Raw genomic sequence first — 24,508 nt, forward strand, 5'->3', positions numbered from 1 at the left:
TTTTTAATCAGTTAATTTACTGGTAAATAACTTAAAATACAAGAATCACAACTGTTGTATATTAACTTTTATAGGAAGTCTCTATTTGTTTAAAGTTGTTTATTCTACGATTCTTCATACATTCAAGCGTACAGGTCTTAAACCTAACCTCATTATTATACTTATTGCTAAAGCTGGCTTTACCTCTTTTTTCTCGTAAAGCCGCGCTTACACTACACTACATATCTCCCCCCTTAGTCAACCTACATGTTTCCTAATTAATACCTTATCCATTCATTTGCCTGCCATCGTGATGGGGTTTTTTTTGTTCGGATAGGTCGGTTACTCTTTTGATTAGATTCCGCGTTCTCGTGCTGACCAGATGTTTCAGGGATTGACTCGTTTGGGATACAGGGATCTGGTTGTGTTGGGTTATGGCGTGTCTCGACGTTAGTAGAGCTCGTGGTCTCCTTTACTGTTTCCTTGTCTGATATAATTGCTGGAACCTTTGACGTTGTTGATGCCTTTCTTATAATTTTTTCTGTTCCTTTATCGTCAGATTCTGTGTCTGTCGCTATGATTGTTTTCATTTGATCCACATGTCGTTTTGTTACCCTCCCGTTTCCGATGATTTTGCACAAAAACATTTTTTGTCCAATTGTCTGAGTAACTTTGGCTTCCATCCACGCCTTTTTGTTGGTATCTTTATAATCTCTGATTGCCACTACTTCGTTTATTTGAAATTTCATTGTTCTTGGTGTTTTCCGCGTGTCGTAACTTATTTTCTCTTCCTGTGGTTTAATCAAACTGAATAAAGTTCTGATGTTTCTATTCAGCATCCGGAAAGCAGGAGTTTCATTCGTTGTGGCGTGTTTTGCGTTCCTGTAATGAATTAGATATCGGCTTACGAGAATGTCGGTGCGGGTGTTCTTATTTCGTTTGTCAAAAAGAGCGGTTTTCAGCCCTCTTTTAAACGATTTCACTGCGTTCTCTGCTGCACCATTTGATGCCGGATGATACGGTGCTATGGTTACATGGTGTACTCCATTATTTCGTAAAAATTGTTCGCAATCTCGTGAAACTAGTTGCGTTCCGTTGTCTGAGACTATTAACTCCGGAATTCCCCATCTGCAGAATGTCTCTCTTAGTTTGCGTATTGTTGTATCCGCAGTTATGTTTGGAACTTCGTATATTTCTGGCCATTTGCTGAATGCGTCCAGCATTAGAAAATAATATTTACCGTTTATCGGGCCTAAATAGTCGATGTGCACACGTTGCCAGGGTCTTGTAGCTTTGTTCCATGGCGTTGGAATCGCCTTTTGGGGATCATCAGACGTCATGATGCACGCCCTACATGACTTCGCTACCTTTTCTATGTCTTCGTCTAATTTTGGCCACCAGAAATACGATCTTGCGATTGCTTTCATTTTTACAATGCCTAAATGTGCCCCATGGAGCTCGTCGAGGAGTCTTTTTCGTAACTTACTTGGTATTATCACCCGATAACCCCATAATAAGCATCCTTGTTCGCATGTGATTTCTGTTTTTCTACATGTGAAATGTTTCATATTTTCCTCTTTTACGTTCGTCGGCCATCCGTTTGTGACATATTCTAGGACCTTAGCCAGGACGGGGTCCCTTCTAGTTTCTATACCAATTCTTTTTGAATCTATTGGAATCCCTTCTGTCACAATCAGGTTCAACTGGTTGCTTGACTCTTCCTGATTGTCTTCTTCTTCAGTTGTCTGTAGCGGATGCCTTGACAACATGTCCGCGACATGATTTTCTTGCCCTTTTATGTATTTAATGTCATAGCTGAAACCTGCCAAATGTAGCATCCATCTTTGCATTCTACTTGAGTAGGACTGAGAAATTCTCTTGTTCATCGCGAAGACTGATACTAATGGTTTGTGGTCAGTTTCTATGACAAACTTGTTTCCCATCAGATAATATGCTAATTTTTTAGTAGCCCAATAAATCGCCAAAGCTTCTTTGTCGATTACGGCGTAGTTGCTTTCTGCTTTGCTTAGCGTTCTTGAGATGAAAACAATCGTTTTTTTTCGACCAGTATCTATTTGGTGTGATAATACGGCCGCAATACCGTCCTTTGATGCGTCGGTTGTGAGTACTATTGGTAGAGTGGGGTCGAAATGCGTTAACACTTCGTCTGACGCGATTATCGCTTTTATTTCCCTAAAAGCTAGACTACATTCCGCGGACCAGCGAAATTGTACGTTCTTTTTTAGCAGATTATACATAGGTTTCATTAATATCGCTAATTTTGGTATGAACTTGCTATAATAGTTGACCATTCCTGCAAAACTTTGAACCTGTGTCATTGTTTGCGGTGTTGGGGCATCTAGTATCGCCTTGACTTTTTCACTGTCTTTTCTTAGACCTTCCTTGGTAACTCTTAGACCTAAAAATGTTGATTCTTCCTCAAAAAATGTACATTTCGACAATTTAACTTTTAATCCCGCATCTTTTAGTCGTTGAAACACCTTGCGTAAAGTATCTATGTGTTCCACCCTTGAGTTTCCCGTGATGATAATATCATCCACAAAGTTTGCTGCTCTATCTATGCCTTGAAGGACTTGTTCTAAGGTTCTTTGGAAAATCGCACTGGCGGGCGTTATTCCAAATGGGATCCGTTTCACCCGGTATAACCCTTTGTGTGTGTTCCAAGTGAGTATTTTTGACGTTTCCTCGTCTACCACCAACTGGTTATACGCGTTGCTGAGATCAATTCTAGAAAATGACTCGCCTCCGTTTAACTTTGAAAACATTTCTTCGAGTGTTGGTAAAGGGTATTTGACCTCTTCGAACCATTTATTTGCTGTGATTCGGTAATCGCCACACAATCTCAGGGTTCCATCCTTTTTCATCACTGGTACCAATGGCGTGGCCCATTCACTGGATTCAATCGGCTCAATAACACCTTCTTTTTCCAAACGATTCAATTCTGTTTCGACTTTTTCTTTGTATGCAAGAGGAACTGTGCGGGGTTTAAGGAAAATAGGTCGGAATTGGTCTTTCAATTTTAACGTGAATGTGTGTTGTTTGAAACAACCTAATCCGTCTGAAAAAACCTCCTGGAATTCGTTAACAATATTAGTTTCGCTAACCGATAAGACTTCATTTTTTTCGTCAAATTCTGAAACTAATTCGAATTTAAATTTGTTTATAAAATCTCTCCCTAGCATACTTTGTTTACCGTCTCTTTTGTCGATAACGAAAAAAACGAAATTTTCACATTTTACATTTTTGTACTGTATACATGCGTTGAAAGTACCCAAAACTTTTATTGGCTGCCCTGAATATGTTTTTAACTGCCTATTATTATATTTTAACTTGGCACTTGGCCAATAAGATTTAAAATCTTTTTCTGAAATTATTAATGTACATGCGCCACTATCTACTAACATTTGTATTTCCTTATCACTAATATTGACGTTACAATAAACTGGGCTGTTATTAACAAAACTAATGCTATTTACGCCTGTTTCTACCAAATTTTGTTTATTTTTATTGAAACATGCCTTTGCTAAATGTCCCACCTTTTTACAAATGTTGCATGTGTAATTTCTGTATTTACACACCTGTTGGCCAGTATGGGTTCCTGCACATCGCCTGCAGTTCCACTTCCCTCTCTGGAATGGCTGGAATGTGTTCTTAGATGTTCTTGCCTCATTATTGTTTGTTTGAGATTTCCCTTCCTGTTGTGTATCCTTTTTGGTCTGTGGCACCCTTCTTATTGTGTTGACGGAGTCACTCTGGCTTTGTAGAGCTGCTTCTCTTGCTTGTGCAATCTCCAGTAGTTTCTGTAATGTTGTGGTTGGGGACTCTTCACACAATCTGTCTCGGATGACACTCCTTTTCATAGCACAGATGAATGTGTCCTTTAGCACAAACGTGAGCTCGTTTCCAAACTCGCAGTTTCCCGCTAGGTTGTGTATTCTAGCGTACCATTCTTTTACCGTTTCATTGTCTTGTTGTTGTGCTTCGTAGAACTCAATTCTTTCCCTGAAAATACATGTACTGGGTGAAAATTGTTTCTTTAGCAGAGTACACAATTCTTCATGGGTTTTATCCTTTGGTAACGCCGGTGTGCAGAGATCTCGTAGAGTTTTGTAGGTTTCTTTTCCTATCAGGCTCAATAAAGCTGGCACTCTTTTCTTCGACTCTGTTTGACCCTCTGTTGCTGGGGTGTCTACTATTCCATTTACGTTAAAAAATTCCTCCAGCTGCTCTTGGTACAATGTCCAATTGTCCACTTTTGGATCAAAACTATCGATAGAGCCGATCAGCGTCATCTTCTTGTTGCGTCACCACGTGTAACACAATGATTGTTTTTGGATTTACCCGTCTTCTGCCGCGTTTTTTCTATTTTCTCCGATTTTCCTCGTCGCCAATGTTGTATATTAACTTTTATAGGAAATCTCTATTTGTTTAAAGTTGTTTATTCTACGATTCTTCATACATTCAAGCGTACAGGTCTTAAACCTAACCTCATTATTATACTTATTGCTAAAGCTGGCTTTACCTCTTTTTTCTCGTAAAGCCGCGCTTACACTACACTACAACAACACTACGAACACTCGTGAACCATGCCATGCCAACACAAACGTTTTCCCGATTTCGTTGAATATTTGACACAAAATAGCGCCGTCCATCAGCTGCTGATTTTCTCTTATTGATATTCACAACCAAAACTCCGAAACATTTTTGCTAACGTCCCTCAATTTCATGACGGTGTTGACAGTTTCGTCTTAAGTACAACATATTGTTAAACTTCATGACAATATAAATAACTGAACAAGAAATCACACCCAAACATGTACACTTAAATTAGTTCTATTAAATTTTGTCAAGAAAGAGAATAAATATGAAATATGGGGTTAAGTAGAGCGATTTCTATTATTTTGTAGATTTATATCAACCAAGAAGTTACATTGTTGACCCAGCAACGTTAGTAAAATCTCACGTCACTTATGCATCCAGTGTAACCAGAGATTTCAGACGTTTCTTTGGTACCTCAAGTATGTCTAATGGAGAGTAAATGAGTAAAGAAGCGTATATTGAAAATTTAGTATGGGTAACATATTTTGAAAATCTTAATCCTTGTCACAGACGATTCGTTTCGTTGTCGTTGATGTGTAGTTGGAAAATAAAGATCCATTATTATACTGAATTTAAACGACCAGCATTTTAGGCGACTAGAAAAACGAAGTTGGAATTAAAAACCTCTACGACTTACAAATTAACTTTTAAAAATTGTATCAATTTTAATGATTCTTTTTACATTATTATTACTGGTATTATTTTTTATCATAAATTTCTATCAGGGGTCCAACTGAGGAACGATGCACACTTCGATGGAAAGGGTTACCTGGAATTCGACAGATATCTTCTCGATTCAATCTCCGAGAATGAAGAAGAAGTAATAGCTGTCGAGTTGTCTACAAACTCGAGTAACGGATTGATATTCTGGCACGGACAAACCCCGAATGAAGATGGCCAAGGCAAGAACTACATCTCCTTGGGAGGTAAGTTTCATAAAAGCTCTAAATACTTCAACACTTAATATTCATTGATTTCAGTTGTTAACGGCTATTTGGAATTCAGTTACGACCTAGGATCAGGTCCTGTAGTATTAAGAAGTAATCAAGTCAGAGTGGATGATGGACAAAGACACAGCGCCATCTTGAAGCGTAGGGGCAAGAAAGGCTCAGTTGAAGTAGATCATGCGTATGTCACTTCTGACGAATCTCCTGGGTTCACCACTACCCTGAGCTGCACTGGCAACATTTACTTGGGCGGCACACCCAACATTGGACTGATGACTGGCAATAAATTTGTGCAAGGTTTCGATGGTTGCATTCACGCTTTTGAATTGCAAAATTACAAAACACTCGACCTGGGAGTAAAAGCTATTTCTGGAGTAAATGTAAAACCTTGTTCTAGGTAAGTCGACCCGATGTGGTCACAATGTTTTAACACGTTTAACGATTAACTTTTCACGCTGCTTGACTGATAGGATACGATGGATTCCGTCCTCTTTAATTTTTACTGATTCAGATCAATTTGATGAAATCGTTGAACCTCCTCCTGTGAACATAATCCATCCAAAACCCTCCAGTATGTCACACCAACGTCCCCGACTTAATTTTTATCATATCATTTACTTGTGTTGTATACAGTTTCTTCTAACAGACATTTGACTAAATAAATTTAATCATTTTATTACGTAAATCATCGCAATAACTTCATGTGCTAGACAATAGACTATTAATGAAGAATGAATTTGTTCTAAAGTTACAACATATCAAAAAATGTCCAAGCGTATTATTTCCAAATGGTTATGTAAATTAGTTCAATTCTAGATACATTAATATCTAAAATTGTACATAAATAAGCAATTTAAAGGTAAATATTTTATTACCGTTAAGTACATGATATAGACTGATGCTTTTTTTATCCAATATGCGACCTTCGTGGATTGTGTATATATAGGTAAGAGTATTCTTAAAAAGTCTTTGACTATGACTTCAAATTTTACTGTTTCTTTAAACCCGCAAAACGTGAAAAATCATCTTATGTAAATCCATTTTTAAAATATGAAATATTTTACTGATTGTGTTAATTTATCTGTTTTAGCTTGAATGACACAGACGACTTTGACGAAAACGACCTCGTGAATTGAAAACGACTATTAGTTTCTAAGTTTAAGAAAAAGGAGCAGTCGAATTAAGTTATCCAATAAGTGTTCACTGTTTTGTGTTCATTTGATTTTATTCAAGATCATTACAAGTTCGCAAAATGCTGGCAGGCCAGCATGAGCTGGCATTTTGCTGATTTATTTATTCCTTCAGGGAATATGCTTCTGTATTGTTCTTTTAACTGCCATTTTTCTGGTCGACTCTTTTTTTTATATACTATAACCTTTTTTACATGATTTTGTCTTAAAAAAAAATTGTGCCATTTTAGGAATAGTCTTAGTAAGAAAATAATTGTTGAAGAGCAATGTATACTTAAAAGGGTACATAAAAAATAAGGTCCAATGTGTAATTTGTGAAATAAATTTCATATTTCGATTCTCTTTAGTGTAGTTACTTAATTTTTAATGGTGCTATTAACAATTTATTATGAATAAAGGCTTTGTTGATTCCAGTTATATCCTTCTGTGCTTTTTTGTCCATATGTTCGCTTTACATTTTCATATTATAATTAATTTAGTGTTTGTACCTATTATTTTGTTTTCTTAATGAAATTGTATACAATGTGATTTTACAAAACGAAACAAAAACGTATCAGCAATGGTGATTAACAATAAAGTATAATTATATATGTAGTTCTAGGCTATAAAATGTTTTATAAGTGCTTTAAAATTTTCTTTTTCTCATGTAGACTAAAATCACTAAACATGTGGAAATATCATATAATAAATAAATTGTATAAAATGCCTAAATTTTAAGAGATAATCGTGAAATTCAAATTTATTGGATGGCATTTGTTGCTGTTGAATGTGCTGAATCTCGTTTGATAAATGCCCTCTAATAAAAACGCATTGTTTGTAATTAACTATTTGTTATAAGTGCATTTTCAATAACTGAAGACAATAATTATTGAATAAATGTATGTAAAATTGATCCAACATTTTGTGTTTTATTCCGATATTATACAGTATCGTACAATATGCCAAAGAAAAACCGGTACCAAAGGTTATATATACAACATTTAATGAATAGCCGGGGGGCACAAGCGCACGTGCTTCCCCAAAATTACAACGTTTACAAACACACTGGACATAGCAAAACAGTAATTTTCAATATTTAAAACTTCCGGAAATTTGTGTCATAATTATTAAAACTGATTTTTTTTTCTCGCTCCACTTATATAAAATGTATCAAAACTTACATCCACTTGCATCTAAAGATGTGTGTCTTGGATATATGATATGTTATTGCTGATAAAAGCCGGGCACAGAGACCAGAATCTTGGCTGATTTAAGCGTTTTCTTTACACTGTTGCCATAGAAACCACACGGCCTAGCCTAGCCATTTCAGTCAATGAGACTGCGGTCCCGTTCTGATAGTGCTCGGCAGGAGTAACTCAATCGCGGGTTTTAATTTTCATGCTACGCGAGATAGACGTAAAACAGGTATGATACATATTATTGGATAAAACAACTAAACACCGCCTATGTTAATAATATTCGGGCACATAACGCAAAGGTCGACAAAAATCGCTATATATTACGCCGATTAATGTACAAAATATTTTGTGGAATGTTTGAACTTGCTTTACATGGTCATGACGAAAGTAGGGAACCACAAAATCCAGGTATATTTCGAGGTCTGATTGATTTTACGGCTGAATTAGACTCTGCTTTATCAGATCATTTGAAAGAAGCGATTTTTAAAGGAACGTCCAAAACTGTCCAAAATGAACTTTTAGGTTCTATCAACGTAAAATTTTGACCGAAGGCAAAAAGGTATGTGGACAAATCCTTTTTTACTTTTATTGAATGTACTTTTATATTTATTTCCGTGACACAATTTGGTTTCGCACCTGTTTTATATCTTCATATTTAACTCATCAATCAAATTGTGTCCCCCCATTTCAAAAGGTCACGAGCCGCCACTGATGAAAAGTTCAATTTTCACGAGTCGTGATGGTGATCAAATCGGTTAAAAAATGTCGATTCTGTGGCATTAAGTTGAATACTCGTATAAATTTACCTTGGTTATAAAGGCGAAGTAAAGATGTATTTCAAATTGAATCAGTCTAGGGTGAATGCGAGAAAGTTTCAAAACGTGGTGAGGGATGTACAGGACTATTCTTTTATTTGTTGAATATTTCTGAATTAGCAACACATTCCAATTAAACCAGCTTTCAAACAAAAAAAAACGCATTGAAATCGGTTCATCCGTTCAGGAGCTATAGTGCCACAGACAGACAGAGAGAGGGACAAAAGGGTCAAAGTTATAGCACCTCTCTTTTAAAGTAGAGGGTTAAATAGAGCACCTGTGTAAGAAAGAACGCAGGTCCTAATATTGAACTTTGTGGAACACCAAGCGGAACTTTTTTACTGGACACAGGACACTTCGCGCCCTGTACCCCATTAGGAAGATACTCCTCGCGAATTGACAGACACACACATATGAAAAACGAACAAACACAAAATCCTATACATCTGTTTGGAATCAATGCAAATATTTGAATATCACAAATTTAACAAAACAAAACAAAGCAAAATCTGAATTAAAGTAACTGGATGCAAATACACAAGTTATTACGGGCGTGTGGCGTCAGATTTTAAAGTTACGGCAGTTAACAGGAGCACAACAAAAGTATCCCTAGGGCGTTCTAGCACAAGCAGCGTTTGGGGCTACCGGTCGGGGCTGTTCTCCCCCCACGACGGTGATTCTATCTATCGCAAGCCTACCCACACAGCACATCTCCATGACGAACATGCCGTCCGAAACTAGGCCATTACAATCGCAGATCCGCAGTTAGGTCTCGACTATTGGGCCAAACCGAGAGAACTACAATATCGCAACCGCCCCTGAATCTAGCTCGACTAGGAACCGCACTTCGCTTCTGCCACGTTTTCTGTGTTATTTAACCTCAATTCCATTTTACATGTTCAATTCTTTATAACTCTGATATTAACAACAAGTGAACGAGTGTTAAAGTTTCAAAGAGCACTAAACAACATTTAAATTCGCCATACAATCTGGTGAAATTTTAAACAACAAATAATTTTTGTGAGATAAAAATTGGACATCAAATAATTTATCCGTTAACAATATTTACATGAGATTAATATTTGCCACACTTTATCAACGTTTCAAACAAAGAATTTACATTATGTTAAATTATGTCATGATCTAAGTGATTGGTTACTTAAAAAAAACAATTTAGAGTTTAGAATACCGCGAACTGGTTACCCCAACAAAACACATAATAAACAGACACAAAAATACCCAATCATCGTTGCGAGGAAAAACCGTCTCGGTGATGTAATTTTTTTATCGCTGCGAGAGAATACCTCGATGATGTATATTTTGGCGTTGCGAGGAATAAGCCTTGTTGATGTTATCAATCTCTAGCGTTGCGAGGAAATGCCTCGATGAAGTAATCAATCTGTAGCGTTGTGAGGACAAGCCTCGATGATGTAATCAATCTTTAGCGTTGCGAGGACATGCCTCAGTGATGTAATCATGATAACGACGATAATAACGATGACAACCGCGTAAGAGAAGAAATTATTTTAACCCCCTGCCAGTTCGCAGTATGAATTTTGTTAAGTTAACTGGCGGAAATGAACTATTAGCAATTTTGTGTGAAGAATTAAGAAGTGTTATAATGTAACACTTACATATATGCATCCAGAAACCTATTCGTAGTTTGTAAAACAAAGAATTATTATCCTGACCAAGTGAATTTCATGAAATCTTCTAGCAAATGGTTTATTTAAATAATCCTGATTGTTAAACTGTGTTAACACTAGCTGACGATGAAGAAAAACTAACTTGATTGGTGAATTTACAAACAATGAAACAAATTTACAGCACCTGTTCCGCGTTGAACAAAAGTCCGCGCTTTTTTCCGATTAAAAGGCCGCAAGAATTAGCTACACGGTTGGGGGAAAGCTGTGTCGTTATCGCTACGATTAATTTTCGTTAAACAAAGGCTTCCTCTAAATATACAGAACTAACCCCTACGTGCATTAACCCCAACGTGCATATTTGGTTGCATATGTTTAACGATTTCTTTTTTGTGATTGAATTTTTTTTTCTCTTTCAAATTCAAATTATTCAAATGTGATTTCACGCCGCTATTAATTAGTTAATTAATTTATGCGCGAAAATTTTGATTTAAATTCGGTCACCACAGTAGTTATACAAATTACACTCCTTGAAGGGGACAGTGGCACCGAATACGATTCATTTAACAATTGCCCTTTGATAAAATTACAAACAAAATTTAACGTATCCTCGTTAGCACAGGTTCACACTCGCTACTAGCATCACGAAAACAAGAAGTTCCTCAAGTTCTAAACCTACTGTGTCTAAACGCACTAGACATGGATGATTGCCTACGTCATTGCATTTTTTTTTTTCAAAGGCGATTTCGCGAGTTTTTTTTTCTGGTCAAATTTTCCGTGTGATTTATGATTAAAATGAGAAATAAAAAAAGTATGATTTGTAACGAGTCCTCGATTAGATCTAATATGTTATTTATATGTAGTATTTATTAAAGTTTGTTGTCGATATTGTAGTTCCACCTTTTTACAAATGACAAATGGATTTTAGAAAAATATGGAAAAAACTTCTCCCATAGACTTCTCCCAGTCTAACGTTTATGGTGATTTGATTTTTTCTATTTTCGCATATCTTCGTACAACTTCGCCCACATTCCTCAGCTTCGTATTTACGATCGTACGAGACGAGAGTTGACGTCGTTGACGTAAATCAGATGTTTTTGTTTTGACGTTTTAAGGTTGTGTTGACATATTTGTTGGATAACGAAACTTATTAAAGGGCGAGTAATTTAGCGGGTACCATGTGGACTTTCTTACCGTTCCCCGCATTGTACAAAATATTTCAACATTTAGATTATAAGGACCTGCTGTCAGCTAGTGAGGTTTGTCAGTCATGGTATGAAGTTAGTCGAGATGATTTTCTCTGGAAAAAGTTGTTTTTTCTACACTTTGGTATTGATAAATCTGTTCCCATTATTTCTGGTAAGGTATAAATTTAGTAAAATAGGCAGCGAAAATAAAGTGGTTTTAGGTAAAACGTGGTATGAAGAATTCAAAAGACTATGTTACAATGTTCCTGTAGTCCAAACAGAGACTTGTAATGAACATAGACACCAAGTGTTGCATGTCAGTTTTTCGCATAATGGTAAATATTTTGCGACTTGCTCCAAAGATGGTTATGTTCTGGTAATGTTTACTAATTTAAAAGAATTTAAACAGAACTCCCAATATTCTTTCTAGCTTTGGAATTCCACATACCCTGTGGAAATCAAATATTCAAGAGATATGAATAGTTTTTCTTGGAAATACACTCAGTATTCTCAGTTTAATGAATCCGATACTCTTTTGCTGGTGTCAGGAGTTCACTTTGGTACACCTCATAGCACTTCTGGTGAAATTGCTGTTTTTAATTTAATGGGTATGAATTTATAAACTGTACCACAATTTTTTACATATTATTTGCATTTACTAGCTGGGTTTGAATTGCAATGTCGTGTAGTCAACAAACCTTATGACATCTATGGTACATGGTACAATGATCAACATTTACTCTCAGGAGATCTCCATTGGCTGGCACACTTAGTGAGTAGTTCATCATTATGGTTGAACAAGGCTTCACAAGAAGCGGAATCTGAACATGTTCCTATAACCCATAATATGTTTAGATTTTATAATAGGAATGCAAGTTCAATTAGAGCAATAATGATTGCAAAATGTCTTCCAAATTCTGAATTTGCTACAGGGGATGAAGTACAAGAAGAAGAACTTTTCTTCTTTGAAGACAGACGTCAACCACCCGAACATGGAAATCCTGTCAGTCATAGAGATATTAATGCAGTTCAATGCACACATGACTCAGGTATAAACATGAGTTTAGTATAGAGCTTTGTACAACTAGTAGTATGAATTGTAGCGTCTGTATCTGTTGATAATTCAAAAGTCAAAAGCTCGAATGTAGATCTGGGGAATCCCATTTGGTATAATTCTGACTACCGACAAGTAGAATCTGAGTTTTGTGATGAACTTTTAGAGGATTCGGATGATGATTTTGAAGAAGATGATTTTGGTAAAGATGAGGTTGAAGACGAGAGTTCTGAAGAAGAAGGAGAACAACTGACAAGAAGTGATAAATATTTAATCTTTACAACTGGATACAAAACATATACACCACATCAAATCGGTAAGAAGTAACTTGAGGTCAATAAATAATACCATTGTTTAAATACCGTGAGTGACCATTAATGTTTGTGATTTTTTTGTTAGGTCGGCAACCTGTTTAAAATTTTATGATGGCATGTCTGATTGCTAATGATATTTATGACAGCTGGTTAGGCGTGCCTGAGAACTATGAACTGACGTACTAGTATGGATGCCAGTAATTACGAATTGCCAACACAAAAATTTGCTTCAATCATTAATAGTCACCCGGCATATAACCTTGAACAATGGTAATACAGCTAGTTTGGTTATGTTTCTGATTAAACTGGAAGTGAAAAAAATTGTCATCGCTAAGTTCTTTTATTGTAATCAGATACTACATGGTATACATATTTAAAAAAAATCGTTTCGCTAATAACGAAGAACGAAGCTAATTGACAGTCCCAGGACTTTTTACGGACCCTGTATAAATAATTTTTTAATGAATATTTAGTGAAATTGATGATTAAACATAATGCTACCTATACTACTTATTTTTCTTCATGGATTAAAACGTGTGTCTTAAGTTAGTTAAACAGAAGTTCCCCCGCCCCTGAACTACAGTCAATTGAACTAATAGTTGAGTTTATTATTAGAAAAATTATAAATTTTTATTCAATTTTATTTTTTTATGGTATATTAAAATTTAAAATGGGGTGGTTTTTAAATTATAGATAAAGCAGCATGCTATGCTGTATCTTTTAAGTGAGATTTTCATTAATTATGAAATTGTGTGATGACGTCATCAACTTTTTAGTGGCGACAGATAATACCAGATTTGATAGGCACACTGTACTACCAATAGCAACAACACAAAAAAATAACTTAAATAAATATACTACTAGTATTATATCGACTTTGGTTTTCCGGAAATGATATCACCTTTTTCTTTTCAAATGGAATAAGACATATTTTTAAGTGTTGCATTTTTTTGTCATTGATTTAACATCTTTGTGGTGTGTATTTCGTTTACAACACGCTTTAAAATCATGTTGAAATTTAAAGAAAAATTAAGAAGATGACTTTGGTTTAATTTTTATAAACTCACATGACAAGTTTAAACAAAGTTATTAATTTTGGGGCCTACTTTTCACATAAATGTTTCCCAAACACCAATTAATTTTTCAAAAGCACAGAGGAATGAAAGAAACATCAAATTCTCCGCTACTATCTTCTTGGTTTTTATTTCCCGAGCGTAAGCTACGGAAAATATGTTTTGTAATCTAGTCCATCGGGCGACTCGATGTGTCATGACCCCTAGAGTACTAAAACGTAGGTCTCCTGTTTCCGCCTGTCTGTCTTGGCTGTTTGTATAACAACATTTTGCAATTTAATTTTTAATCGGTAAATCTTGCAAACGTGGAGCATGGTAAATTTTTAATCAAAATACATTTGTTTATCACCCCAAAAAATTGATGACGACATCTCAAAATTTTGACCAATAAATCGTATTTAAAATATGCAAATATGATGAGTCTATACTTGTGATTTATCATTGCATTCATATTTTTTATAATTGCGTATATAGGCCGACTCAAAAAAATTAATGAATGAGTTAATATATTTTATTGATTAAATCATTCTGTTTTCCCGAAAATTTTGGAATACAATATTGTTATTATTAATATTACACTGCACCCATCTAAGTGGATACACATGTCCTTGCAACAATGTTGATGATGACATCGCAAAATTTTGTGAAGAACAACACTCATTTGAAGGATACGCGTTATTAATTCGCCATTGCAAATTGCAGTCTTCTATGTTTTCAAGTAACTAAGGTATTAATGTGGAACATATATACTGAGGCGTCGTTATTTAAGATTTTTTAAAGCATTAAACCAAACGAGTTACGTATCAAGTACTATACTCTCCTGAAGTACAATGAAATATATCCAGCATTTTCGAATGGGCGCACCCTCAGAGGCGTCCGTGATCGTTTCTTTGTCATAGTGAACTTTTCTTCTTGCGATGGCTACCTGTACCTGTTTAGATTAGTACCTAACAGATTCATCTGCATTCGTACTAGCATGTTGACCAGTTCACTTAAGTTTACGTTTCCGTGTGTTATTGTTTGCGATTCTGAAGTGTGCATGTGACTGACAGTCCGTTGTCAGATTCTGATGACTCACCATGTTGAACTTAAAATAACCCATCTCTAACAACCCTTGTCCTTCAACACTATAATAGCAATGTGACGCTCAAGTGTTTATTTGTATTTATACATCGAAAGAATGTCACGTAGAAATTAGTTTGATTTGAATGAGTTTGACCTCTCAAAACACAGGACTAAAATTATGAATGAAACCACAATCGAACAAAATGTTCTGAATATTATAATTCTTATTTTATCATTATTATAGGTATAAAGACGTGCGTGTTCTTCACATTTTCGAGAAAATGGGGTGACTCATTCTTAATTTGACCAATAAAAATTTGTGACGATGTCATAACATGGGTAATACTAGTGACAGCACAAAAGACAAGTACTCACAGCATATTACCAGTGCAAGGAAAAACAACAAGGACACGTATATCGACTTGGATTGGTGGTTGTAATAATAAAAATAATAGTATTGTATTTCCAAAATTTTCTGAGTTAATCCATAAAGTAAATTGACTCATTCATTATTTTTTTGACCCACCTGTTTCAGCAAAACTAAAAAATGTGAATACAGTGATAAATCACAAGTAAAAACTCATCATATCTTGCAAATTTTGGGTAGAATTTATTCGGCAAAATTTTGAGATCAATTTTTTGGGGGGAATAAACAGATGTGTTTTGATTAACAATTCACCAGTCTTACAATAACATTAACACGTCTGCAAGATTTCAAAGTATTGATTTATTCAATAAAATAAGTTGACTGATTCATTTTTGGAATCACCCTGCATAAGCAATTCTAAAAAATGTTAATGAAATGATAAATTATTACAAGTATCACTCATCATACTTTGCACATTTAAGATGGCATTTATTCAGCAGAATTTTGAGGTGACGTCATCAATTTTTTAGGGGGGAAGAGTAACACATTTTGATCAAATTTTTACCATGCTTATGATAACTTTAAAAAATCTCCAAGATTTCAAAGCATTCGGTTTTGTAGTTCTTGATTAAATCAATAAAATAAATTCACGCATTCATTATTTTTTTTAGCCATCCTGTATATGCAAATCCAAAAAATATGAATGGAATGATAAATCACAAGTACAGACTCATCATATTTTGTACAGTTTAGATAGGATTTATTCGGCAAACTTTTGAGCTGACGTCATCAATTTTTTGGAGAGGACAAGTAAATATATTTTGATTAAAAATTTATCATGCTTATCATAACTTTAAAACATGTGCAAAATTTCAAGACATTCGGTTTTGCAGATTCACAATTGAATTGCAAACTGTTGTTTAATAATTTTGATTTTTTTTTTTCAAAAATCTGGACTTTTCGGGTAAAAACGCTATACAGGTGTAGAACTATGTTTTTTCATACAATTTAAAACCCATTTACTATGTGTAACTATGAAGTGACGTCATCACATTATTGGTGGGGATAATTAGACAAATTTTGGTTAGCATTTTAGCATCTACATGATATTCCTAATATAAATACAAAATTTGACAACAATCGGCCCAGTACTTTCGGAGATTATCTGTCTAATAAAAATCCGGGACGGCAGACAGACAGACAAAAACGGGAGACTTATTTCTTCGTACTCTAGGGGTCATGAAAGGTCGAGAAAACATAAAGGTAGAGGGTCGGTCGACGGACTCGATTGCAATACTTTCTTCGCTTACGCTCAGGAAGTAAAAATAAAAGAAATCCTATTATAATTTAAAAGAAGTTAAATCATCGTCCGAAAAAATCAAAATTGATATAATTCTACGCTAATATTCATTTTATAGATGTCTTTGTGTTAATTAACCATTCTAAAATTTAAATAACTGAGATATAATGATATAAACCCGTAAATTGCGACACGCGGTATATGGATTTATGATGTGCACGCGTCTACTATTTTCATAAATAATAGAAACTGAACGAACCGTTTCTTAGATTTTTTGAAGTCATTGTAAACTGAACCATTTCAAGCTTAAAACTTAATTTTTTAGAACATCTCCATAAGTAGTAGTATATTGTATACCAAGGCCAGAAAGTAAGGGTTTTCCGGGTTGTAAAAACAATATGGCCAGGGAGCGCAGGTGAGGCTGTCCGTTTCTTGAGACCCGGAAAATCAACTTCCCGCCGTAGTGCATACAATATTTTTTATCCTACACCAGAAAATGAAAAATATTCAACAAAAAAAAATTGCAGTACATATTATTCAAGTTAATTACATTAATTATTTGAAATATTAACATTAATATTCATTGGTTTGATATTTCAGTCTTTTTTTAAATAAGAGTTTTGCAAGTTTAGTATTCATGGAATTTCATTAATTTTCTTGGCTACATAGTCGATCTTATCCTTTCACGGCCCTCTTGACGCAAGAAAATCTTATTTTTTCTACAATCGCTATATAAAGCGGACATTTTTATTGTTATTTTAATTTCGAAATGACACGTTTTTAGACACAAGTGCGTAAAAGTGACATACGAGTGCATAATAGTATATTATGCTCAGAAATATTGTAAAAATACGGTTTCTTGTCCTCGTTGTGGTGGTAATCACGGTCTTAAGGATTGCAATTCAGATACAGATTCATTTACTTGTGTAAATTGTAATAATCTAAACATTAAAAATAAAAACAGTGAAATTAACGTTAACCACGCGGCCTGGGATTATAGCAAATGCGGGGCACACCAGCAAGTCCTCCAAAAAATAAAACAAGATTTATTTGGACTGCCAATATAGCAATCACGTGATGATTCCAGGGTAACTTCCTTGCGTCGTTCAAGTTCATCTAATCAATTTTTGTCAGATAATTCTGGCAATATCTGCATAAAAAATTCCAAAGTACTCTTTATTTACTATCAAAATGTTAGAGGCCTTAACACCAAATTAACTGATGTATACAATTCACTTGCTAGTTGTCACTATGATGTAGTTGCTTTTACTGAGACATTCTTGAGTGAGACTGTTCAAAATTCTGAAATCTCCGGTCCTAATTATGTTATTTATAGAAGTGACCGCAAATATTCTTCTCTTGATTGTGAAAGAGGAGGAGGTGTTCTTCTTGCTGTAGATTCAAATTTAAGATCTCACAAATATAAACTTGACAGTTTAAACTTTAGTGCGTTACCAGTAATTGATGTATTGGTTGTAAAAATTTGCATGGCTCATGGTACTCTTAATGTTATTGTAGTTTATGTTCCTCCAGCCCCAAGAGTTAGTGCCGGTGATGTAGAACTGTTTTTTGAACTTCTTTCCTCATTATGTTCATTACTAGGTAATAACATAATCATTCTTGGGGACTTCAATATACCAAGTTACTCTGCTTATTTAGTAAATTCTCAATTAAAAGATTCAAAAACTAATTCACTTCTTTACTTCTTAAATTTAACTAATTATCATCAATATAATTATATTGCAAATAATTACGATAGATTATTAGATCTAGTTTTATCAGATAAGCAGTGTGTAATTGTGAAAGCTAGTGACGTATTACTTAACGAAGACGCCCATCACCCGAGTTTAGAAATTGAAACAAACTGCCTCAAGTTGTGTCATGGTAAATATTTGTATAATGGCAATTTTAAAACCTATAATTTCAGAAAAGCTGATTTTTATCAGTTGTACAGCTTACTCCTGAACACAGACTGGTCCTTTATTACTAGCTGTACTGATGTAGACATTGCGTGCTCCTTTTTTTACTCCAAATTAAACAACATATTTGAGTTGTCAGTTCCTAAAAGCAGACGATTCAAAAAACGTCAGTACCCACCATGGTTTAATCGCCACATTATTCAAAAACTTAAGCTAAAATGGAAACTTTGGGCTATTTATAAACGTAGTAATGATGTTGAATCCTATAATAAATTCAAAAATTTAAGAGCTGAGATTAAAAATGAGATCAAACTGTCCCATATCGCATACATGCAAAACATCGAAAGCAATATTCCTTCTGATCCGAACCTTTTCTGGCAGTATATTAAGAGCTTTAAACAAGAAAATCTCATACCGAATTCGATGACGTACAACAATAAAATTATAAACGGTCCTATAAACATCGTTAATTCATTTGCTGACTTTTTTCAGCAATCTTTTATCCCATCTGATCCCTCTGGTGCAATTTTCTCCTATCACTGTACCTCAGTTTTTAGAAAATTTTTCAGTGAAGAAGAGGTTCTCCACATTCTGCAAAAGATGAAAAACAAAATGACATCTGGGCCTGACGGCATCCCGTCTTTTCTATTAAAGGATTGTGCAAGCGTCCTCGCTTTTCCATTAATGATTATCTTTAATCTTTCGATTAGTTCTGGAATATATCCTACCCTTTGGAAAGAGTCATACGTTTTTCCTGTCTTCAAAAAAGGAAACAAAAGCGAAATAGGAAATTATCGACCCATAACGTTGCTGTGTAACTTTTCTAAAGCATTTGAAACATTATTACATAATGCTATTGTTCATCATATTAAAACATATATTACCCCATTACAGCATGGCTTCTTCAGAGGTAGATCTATTGAGACTAATCTTTGTTGTTTCACTCAATTTGTTGCAGAATCATTTGATACTGAAGCCCAGGTTGATTGTATTTATACCGATTTCTCAAAGGCATTTGACAGATTAGACCACTTTAAGCTACTAAATAAATTAAGCTCTTTCGGTATATCAAATGTATTTATCAAATTATTCAAATCCTATTTAATTGGTAGAACGCAAACTGTCACTCTTAGTGGTTTCCACTCGGATCAAATACATGTCACCTCGGGGGTTCCACAAGGGTCAATTCTTGGGCCTTTGTTTTTCATTATGTTCATTAATGATATAGTATCTAATCTGGATTCTCAATGTCTTTTATATGCTGATGACCTGAAAGTATTTAGAAAAATATCATCTTTTTCAGACCACCTTAAACTTCAATCTGATTTAAGAAAAATTGAAGTAATGTGCCTCCAAGAAGGGCTTCCTCTAAATATTTCGAAGTGTGGTGTAATGACGTTCTCATTGAAACATAATAATAGCATTTATATGTACCATGTAAGTGACTCGGCGCTTCAACGGTTTGTCACAATTAAAGATTTGGGAATCATTTTTGATACAAAGTTATCATTTTCAGAACATTATGATTCAATAGTAGCATCAGCGCTAAAAGCTTTAGGATTCATAATTCGAAGCAGCAAGCATTTTCAGAACAACAAGACTCTCCTCTGTTTATACTTTGCATTTGTGAGATCAAAATTAGAATACGGTTGCACTATTTGGTCTCCCGGTTATAATACGCACTGCCTCAAAATAGAGAATTTACAACGCAAATTTTTAAAATTTCTCCACTTTAGAGCATTCGGTTTTTATCCGGATAGAGGTTTTCCTCATGATACTCTGCTATCCATTTTCTCAGTTCAGAGGTTAGAAATGAGACGTGTTATTTTGTCTTTATGTTTTCTCTTTAAGCTTGTAAATGGTAAAATTGATTCAGACGTACTATTGGGAAAATTGTCTTTCTTGGTACCTAGACTTAATACCAGAAATCCAGAATGTTTTTACGTTGAATTTTCAAGAATAAACGTACATATGTTTTCACCTATTGTCACTATGTGTCGTAACTATAATTTATACAGAAATCATTTTGACCTATTCAACAGCAGTATCCGCCAAATTAAAAGTTTGCGTTTATAATTTTGAATTAGATTTTCTCTCTTTTTTTTTTCTTAATTCTTTCCCATCCTTATAAATGGTTTATCTGTTAGGATGGCTAAATAATAATAATAATAATAATAATAATAATTATATACCAAGAGACTAAAGTGCACAATGTAATCCCGAAAGTGGAGATTAGTGCCCGAGCGGTACCGAGGGCAATAACCACTTGGGGGATTATATCGCACTTTAGTCTTGTGGTGTATACTATACATATACTATTTTTTCCCTCTCGGGACTATAGATACTCGATTTTAAACTGGAAGAAAATATTCGAAATTATCTATCATCAATCGCGATAGTAGGCCGTGTCGGGTAACCAAGGCTCTAGGTGTAAATAAGACGAGTCATTTTGAATTTTTCGATGTGCTTATATTAGCACTTTAAGTTAAAAAGTGTTTGGTTGTAATGGAAACACTTTTATCTCTAGGGTCAAAAAGAGCCACTTTAGTCCCGATTTACAGTGACTAAAATATCAATTTTGGTTCCGGGAGGGCAAAAAAGTATGTTAGTTCTCACTTTTACGCAGTGTTGTTGTAAGTAAACAATAATTTACAAAAACGTTTTATTTAGTATAAACATTTACAGTACAATTATTTAAATTAATAGTATTTCTATTTCTTCTTTGGAAAATGTTCTTGATTTTTTAGGTCAGTAACCCTCAGCTATTCTTTTCAAGAATGCGATAACGTTTGTGTATTTACTAATGTATAATTTTATTCACGTAAATTGTAGTTCGAAGCATTGAGTAGTTATTCCATAAAGTTGACGCTTTTAGAGTTAAGGATATTTCGAAAAAATATGCCAGAATCACTTTTTCAGAAATGCAGTACAGTTTTTTCTGATCATATCATTTGTTAAACTTATTGTAGGTTAGGTTGCTTCGTATACTTGTTTCGACTTTTTAGGAATTAATCTTGTTAGGGCGGCTTCAGCTGCTTGTTCAACGTCGGATGGGATTTCGGAATCACTCAATCCTGATGTTTTTATAATTATAGACACAATTTTATAATGTTTCCTTGCTTCTTTGATCGAATAAAACATTAAACTGCATTCACATTAAAATCGGCACTTTTTTTTTGTTGATAAACAATTTCTTACTAGACAACCAACATGTTTCATTTGTTACTAGTGCCGTACTTGAAGTTGTATCAATAAAAATCTAAATATTGCCAAGTCAAGCGTCAATTTTAAATTGTCAGAAGTGTCACTGGAAATGTTTATTTTTAAATCTTGCTGCGGTTGTAGAAAAAATCTTGTTTGCTACACGTGCGAAATGGGTCTTACGCCTCTCGCCGTAGGGGCTCGTTGGACAAAGTTCACGTCTAGTGTGTAAAACTACCATTTCGCAACTTATAGCAAAAATAGCTATTAACTTGGTGTAGAATAAAAACTTATTAACGAGCATAAAAATAACGCAACCACTTTATATTAAAATATATTTAGTATTCTTCCCTATATGAGATACAATCATATTTAACATTTTAGGATTCAAGAGGATAAAACCGTTTACTTTCCCCAAACGTCTAGATCCAGGTCCATCATTAAAGGAACGTTTAATATTACGCGAAAGAAAAAAAGAATTACTTAGACAATCTTCACCACCTCCAGATCCAAATTGGCTGGACTTTGAATCTGTAGCTGATAGATTTGACAAAATTGATCACGTAATAGATTTACATGGACATATTGTCGGAATGGGACTTAGTCCCGATCATAGGTACCTATACGTAAACAGCAGATCATGGCCTCAAGGATATAAAATATCAAATCCACTGGATCCGCCTCCAATTGCTCAAGAAATTGACATTCATGTAATAGATCTGGTAACTCTAAAGCAAGTAGGAACCATGCTTAGAGCTCATAAAGCATATACATCGAACAGTGAATGTTTTTTTATATTTTTAGACGTTTGTAATCAGTATGTTGCAAGGTAATGGTTTTTTCGTTACCTACAATTTTTTAATGTGTCATTGGTTTCAGTGGTGCCGAAGACAAACATGGTTATCTATGGGACAGACATTACGGCGTTTGTTTAGTTAAATATCCTCACGCAGACGTGGTCAATTCAGTCGCGTTTAATCCAAAAGATCCCGAAATGTTGGTGACAACGTCAGACGATCATACAATCAAAGTATGGAGATCTAGATCAAAAGTTAAAGAGTTAAATTTATTTGGTGGTGGAGCGAGTCTTCCAACAGGAATCGAGTTTAGAAAAAACCGTTCAAAAGATAGTAAGTTGAAGGTTCAAAGGTGTGGTAGAAGGACCTGAGTATTGCGTTCGTAATATTATATTTGTAAATATTTATTAATGTTTTGTAATTTAATCGTTTATCAATGCTGCATATTGACTTTCCTAGTTTTAACTTACTCTTGTCCCGTCCAGCTTCAAAAGGAATGTTTTTTACTAACATGTAATTTCCAAGTACCACTGTTAGGTGGTGTAAAATTGACAAATAAATGCTAAATATTACAGTTCATTTATTTTGTGGCAGTAATAATTAATATTTGCTGATGAATGGTCAAAATAACAAATACTGTTTTGTTTTTCTAATAATTTCATAAAATTTTACCAATCAAGACTACAAAATTCGTGTTGTTTATGATTTGGAAGATTTAAATCATAAATTATGTTACACCATAATTGGGAGGGTAAGAGTAAGGTGTTTCGTATTATGATACGTTTCCATGTACATTTCATATGCTCATCCTAAACTGTTTATACATTGTGCTATATCATACTGGGGAGAAGGCTATATTTTTTAAAAGAAGAGGTCAAACTAGTCTAGTAAACACGTGATATCATTTATAAATGTCTCCCTACATACGTATACAATTAAATATGATATAGGTCACATTTTTTCAGTCAATTTTGTAATAAAACGTACGTCATCTTGTTTAGCACATTTTCTTCGAAAATACTACAACTTTTATTTGGAACTTTTATGATCATGACATTACGTTCCAGAACTGGATCTTCCGTGGGTGTTTTTTTTTTTTATTACTTCCTGAGCGTAAGGTAAAGAAGTATTGTAATCGAGTCCATCGAGCGATTCGCTACTTTTATGTTTTCGCGACCCCTAGAATACCCACGAAAACATTCGTTTCCGTCTGTCTGTCTGCCGTCTGTCCACGTCTGTGTCGATTTATATTAGAGAGATAATCTTCTAACCTACTGGACCAATTGTTGTCAAATTTTGTGTATATATTAGAAATATCGTGTGGATGATAAAACTTTGACCAAAATTTGTCTAAACATCCCCACCACCAATGACGTCATCCTCAAAATTTACAGATTAAAAAAAAATTATCCGTTTACAATCCCCCTAAAAACTGATGACGTCATCTCCAAATTTTGCCAAATAAATCCCATCTAAAATGTGCAAAATGTTTACTTGTGATTTATCATTCCATTCATATTTTTTAGAGTTGCGTATACAAAGTGAAAAAGTTAATGACTGAGTCAATTGATTTATTGAATACATCAGGAACGGCTCACTCCATTGTCCTAAAAATTTGGGAATACAATACTGTCATTATTAGTATTACACTGCACCTATCCAAATTGATACAAGTGTTCTTGTGTTGGTGATGTCATCACAAAATTTTGTAAGGGAAAAACTCATTTGAAACATACGCGTAGCACGCTTCTCTACATTTATTTTAACATTACAAATATTTCTTTATTTTAAATTATAACTACATTATAAATTTTGTAATTTTTCGAAAAAGCTGGATATGTGTTGCACTTCAGGAGCGA

General features: G+C 34.5%; 3 protein-coding genes across 3 annotated transcripts in view; all 3 read left to right on the plus strand.

Moving 5' to 3' along the window:
* LOC135130624 (basement membrane-specific heparan sulfate proteoglycan core protein-like) overlaps positions 1-7,633 on the plus strand; it is a 323,417-nt gene extending 315,784 nt beyond the window's left edge. The window contains exons 65-67 of the mRNA XM_064058025.1: positions 5,325-5,525; positions 5,580-5,943; positions 6,637-7,633. Of these exons, the coding sequence (XP_063914095.1) occupies positions 5,325-5,525; positions 5,580-5,943; positions 6,637-6,682 (611 nt within the window). The 3' untranslated portion in view covers positions 6,683-7,633. The remainder of the gene's footprint in view (positions 1-5,324; positions 5,526-5,579; positions 5,944-6,636) is intronic.
* A 3,807-nt stretch (positions 7,634-11,440) lies between these two features.
* Positions 11,441-23,221, plus strand: LOC135130129 (F-box/WD repeat-containing protein 5). The gene is made up of 7 exons (XM_064057462.1): positions 11,441-11,731; positions 11,781-11,935; positions 11,990-12,167; positions 12,222-12,608; positions 12,663-12,929; positions 22,237-22,681; positions 22,732-23,221. The coding sequence occupies exons 1-7, from the start codon at positions 11,551-11,553 to the stop codon at positions 23,018-23,020; spliced, it is 1,902 nt and encodes a 633-aa protein (XP_063913532.1). The 5' UTR covers positions 11,441-11,550; the 3' UTR covers positions 23,021-23,221.
* Positions 17,131-21,760, plus strand: LOC135130536 (uncharacterized). Its single transcript, XM_064057930.1, has 5 exons — positions 17,131-17,147; positions 17,820-18,605; positions 18,660-19,561; positions 19,610-19,714; positions 21,657-21,760. The coding sequence occupies exons 1-5, from the start codon at positions 17,131-17,133 to the stop codon at positions 21,758-21,760; spliced, it is 1,914 nt and encodes a 637-aa protein (XP_063914000.1).
* Positions 23,222-24,508: the final 1,287 nt, after the last annotated feature.

Source organism: Zophobas morio, unplaced genomic scaffold, assembly GCF_036711695.1.
Source record: "Zophobas morio isolate AGI-343-1 ecotype UQ-CSIRO unplaced genomic scaffold, CSIRO_AGI_Zmor_V1 ptg000017l, whole genome shotgun sequence".
Lineage (NCBI taxonomy): Eukaryota > Metazoa > Arthropoda > Insecta > Coleoptera > Tenebrionidae > Zophobas > Zophobas morio.

What these genes read in the sequence shown, in the direction of transcription:
- LOC135130129 (XM_064057462.1), top strand. Translation starts at nt 11,551, where the DNA reads ATGTGGACTTTCTTACCGTTCCCCGCATTGTACAAAATATTTCAACAT. An exon ending in TCAATGCACACATGACTCAG is followed by an intron (nt 12,609 to 12,662) that starts GTATAAACATGA and finishes TATGAATTGTAG; the next exon opens with CGTCTGTATCTGTTGATAAT. An exon ending in TGTAATCAGTATGTTGCAAG is followed by an intron (nt 22,682 to 22,731) that starts GTAATGGTTTTT and finishes CATTGGTTTCAG; the next exon opens with TGGTGCCGAAGACAAACATG.
- LOC135130536 (XM_064057930.1), top strand. An exon ending in ACAGCATGGCTTCTTCAGAG is followed by an intron (nt 19,562 to 19,609) that starts GTAGATCTATTG and finishes AATTTGTTGCAG; the next exon opens with AATCATTTGATACTGAAGCC. An exon ending in AAATAAATTAAGCTCTTTCG is followed by an intron (nt 19,715 to 21,656) that starts GTATATCAAATG and finishes TCGACTTTTTAG; the next exon opens with GAATTAATCTTGTTAGGGCG.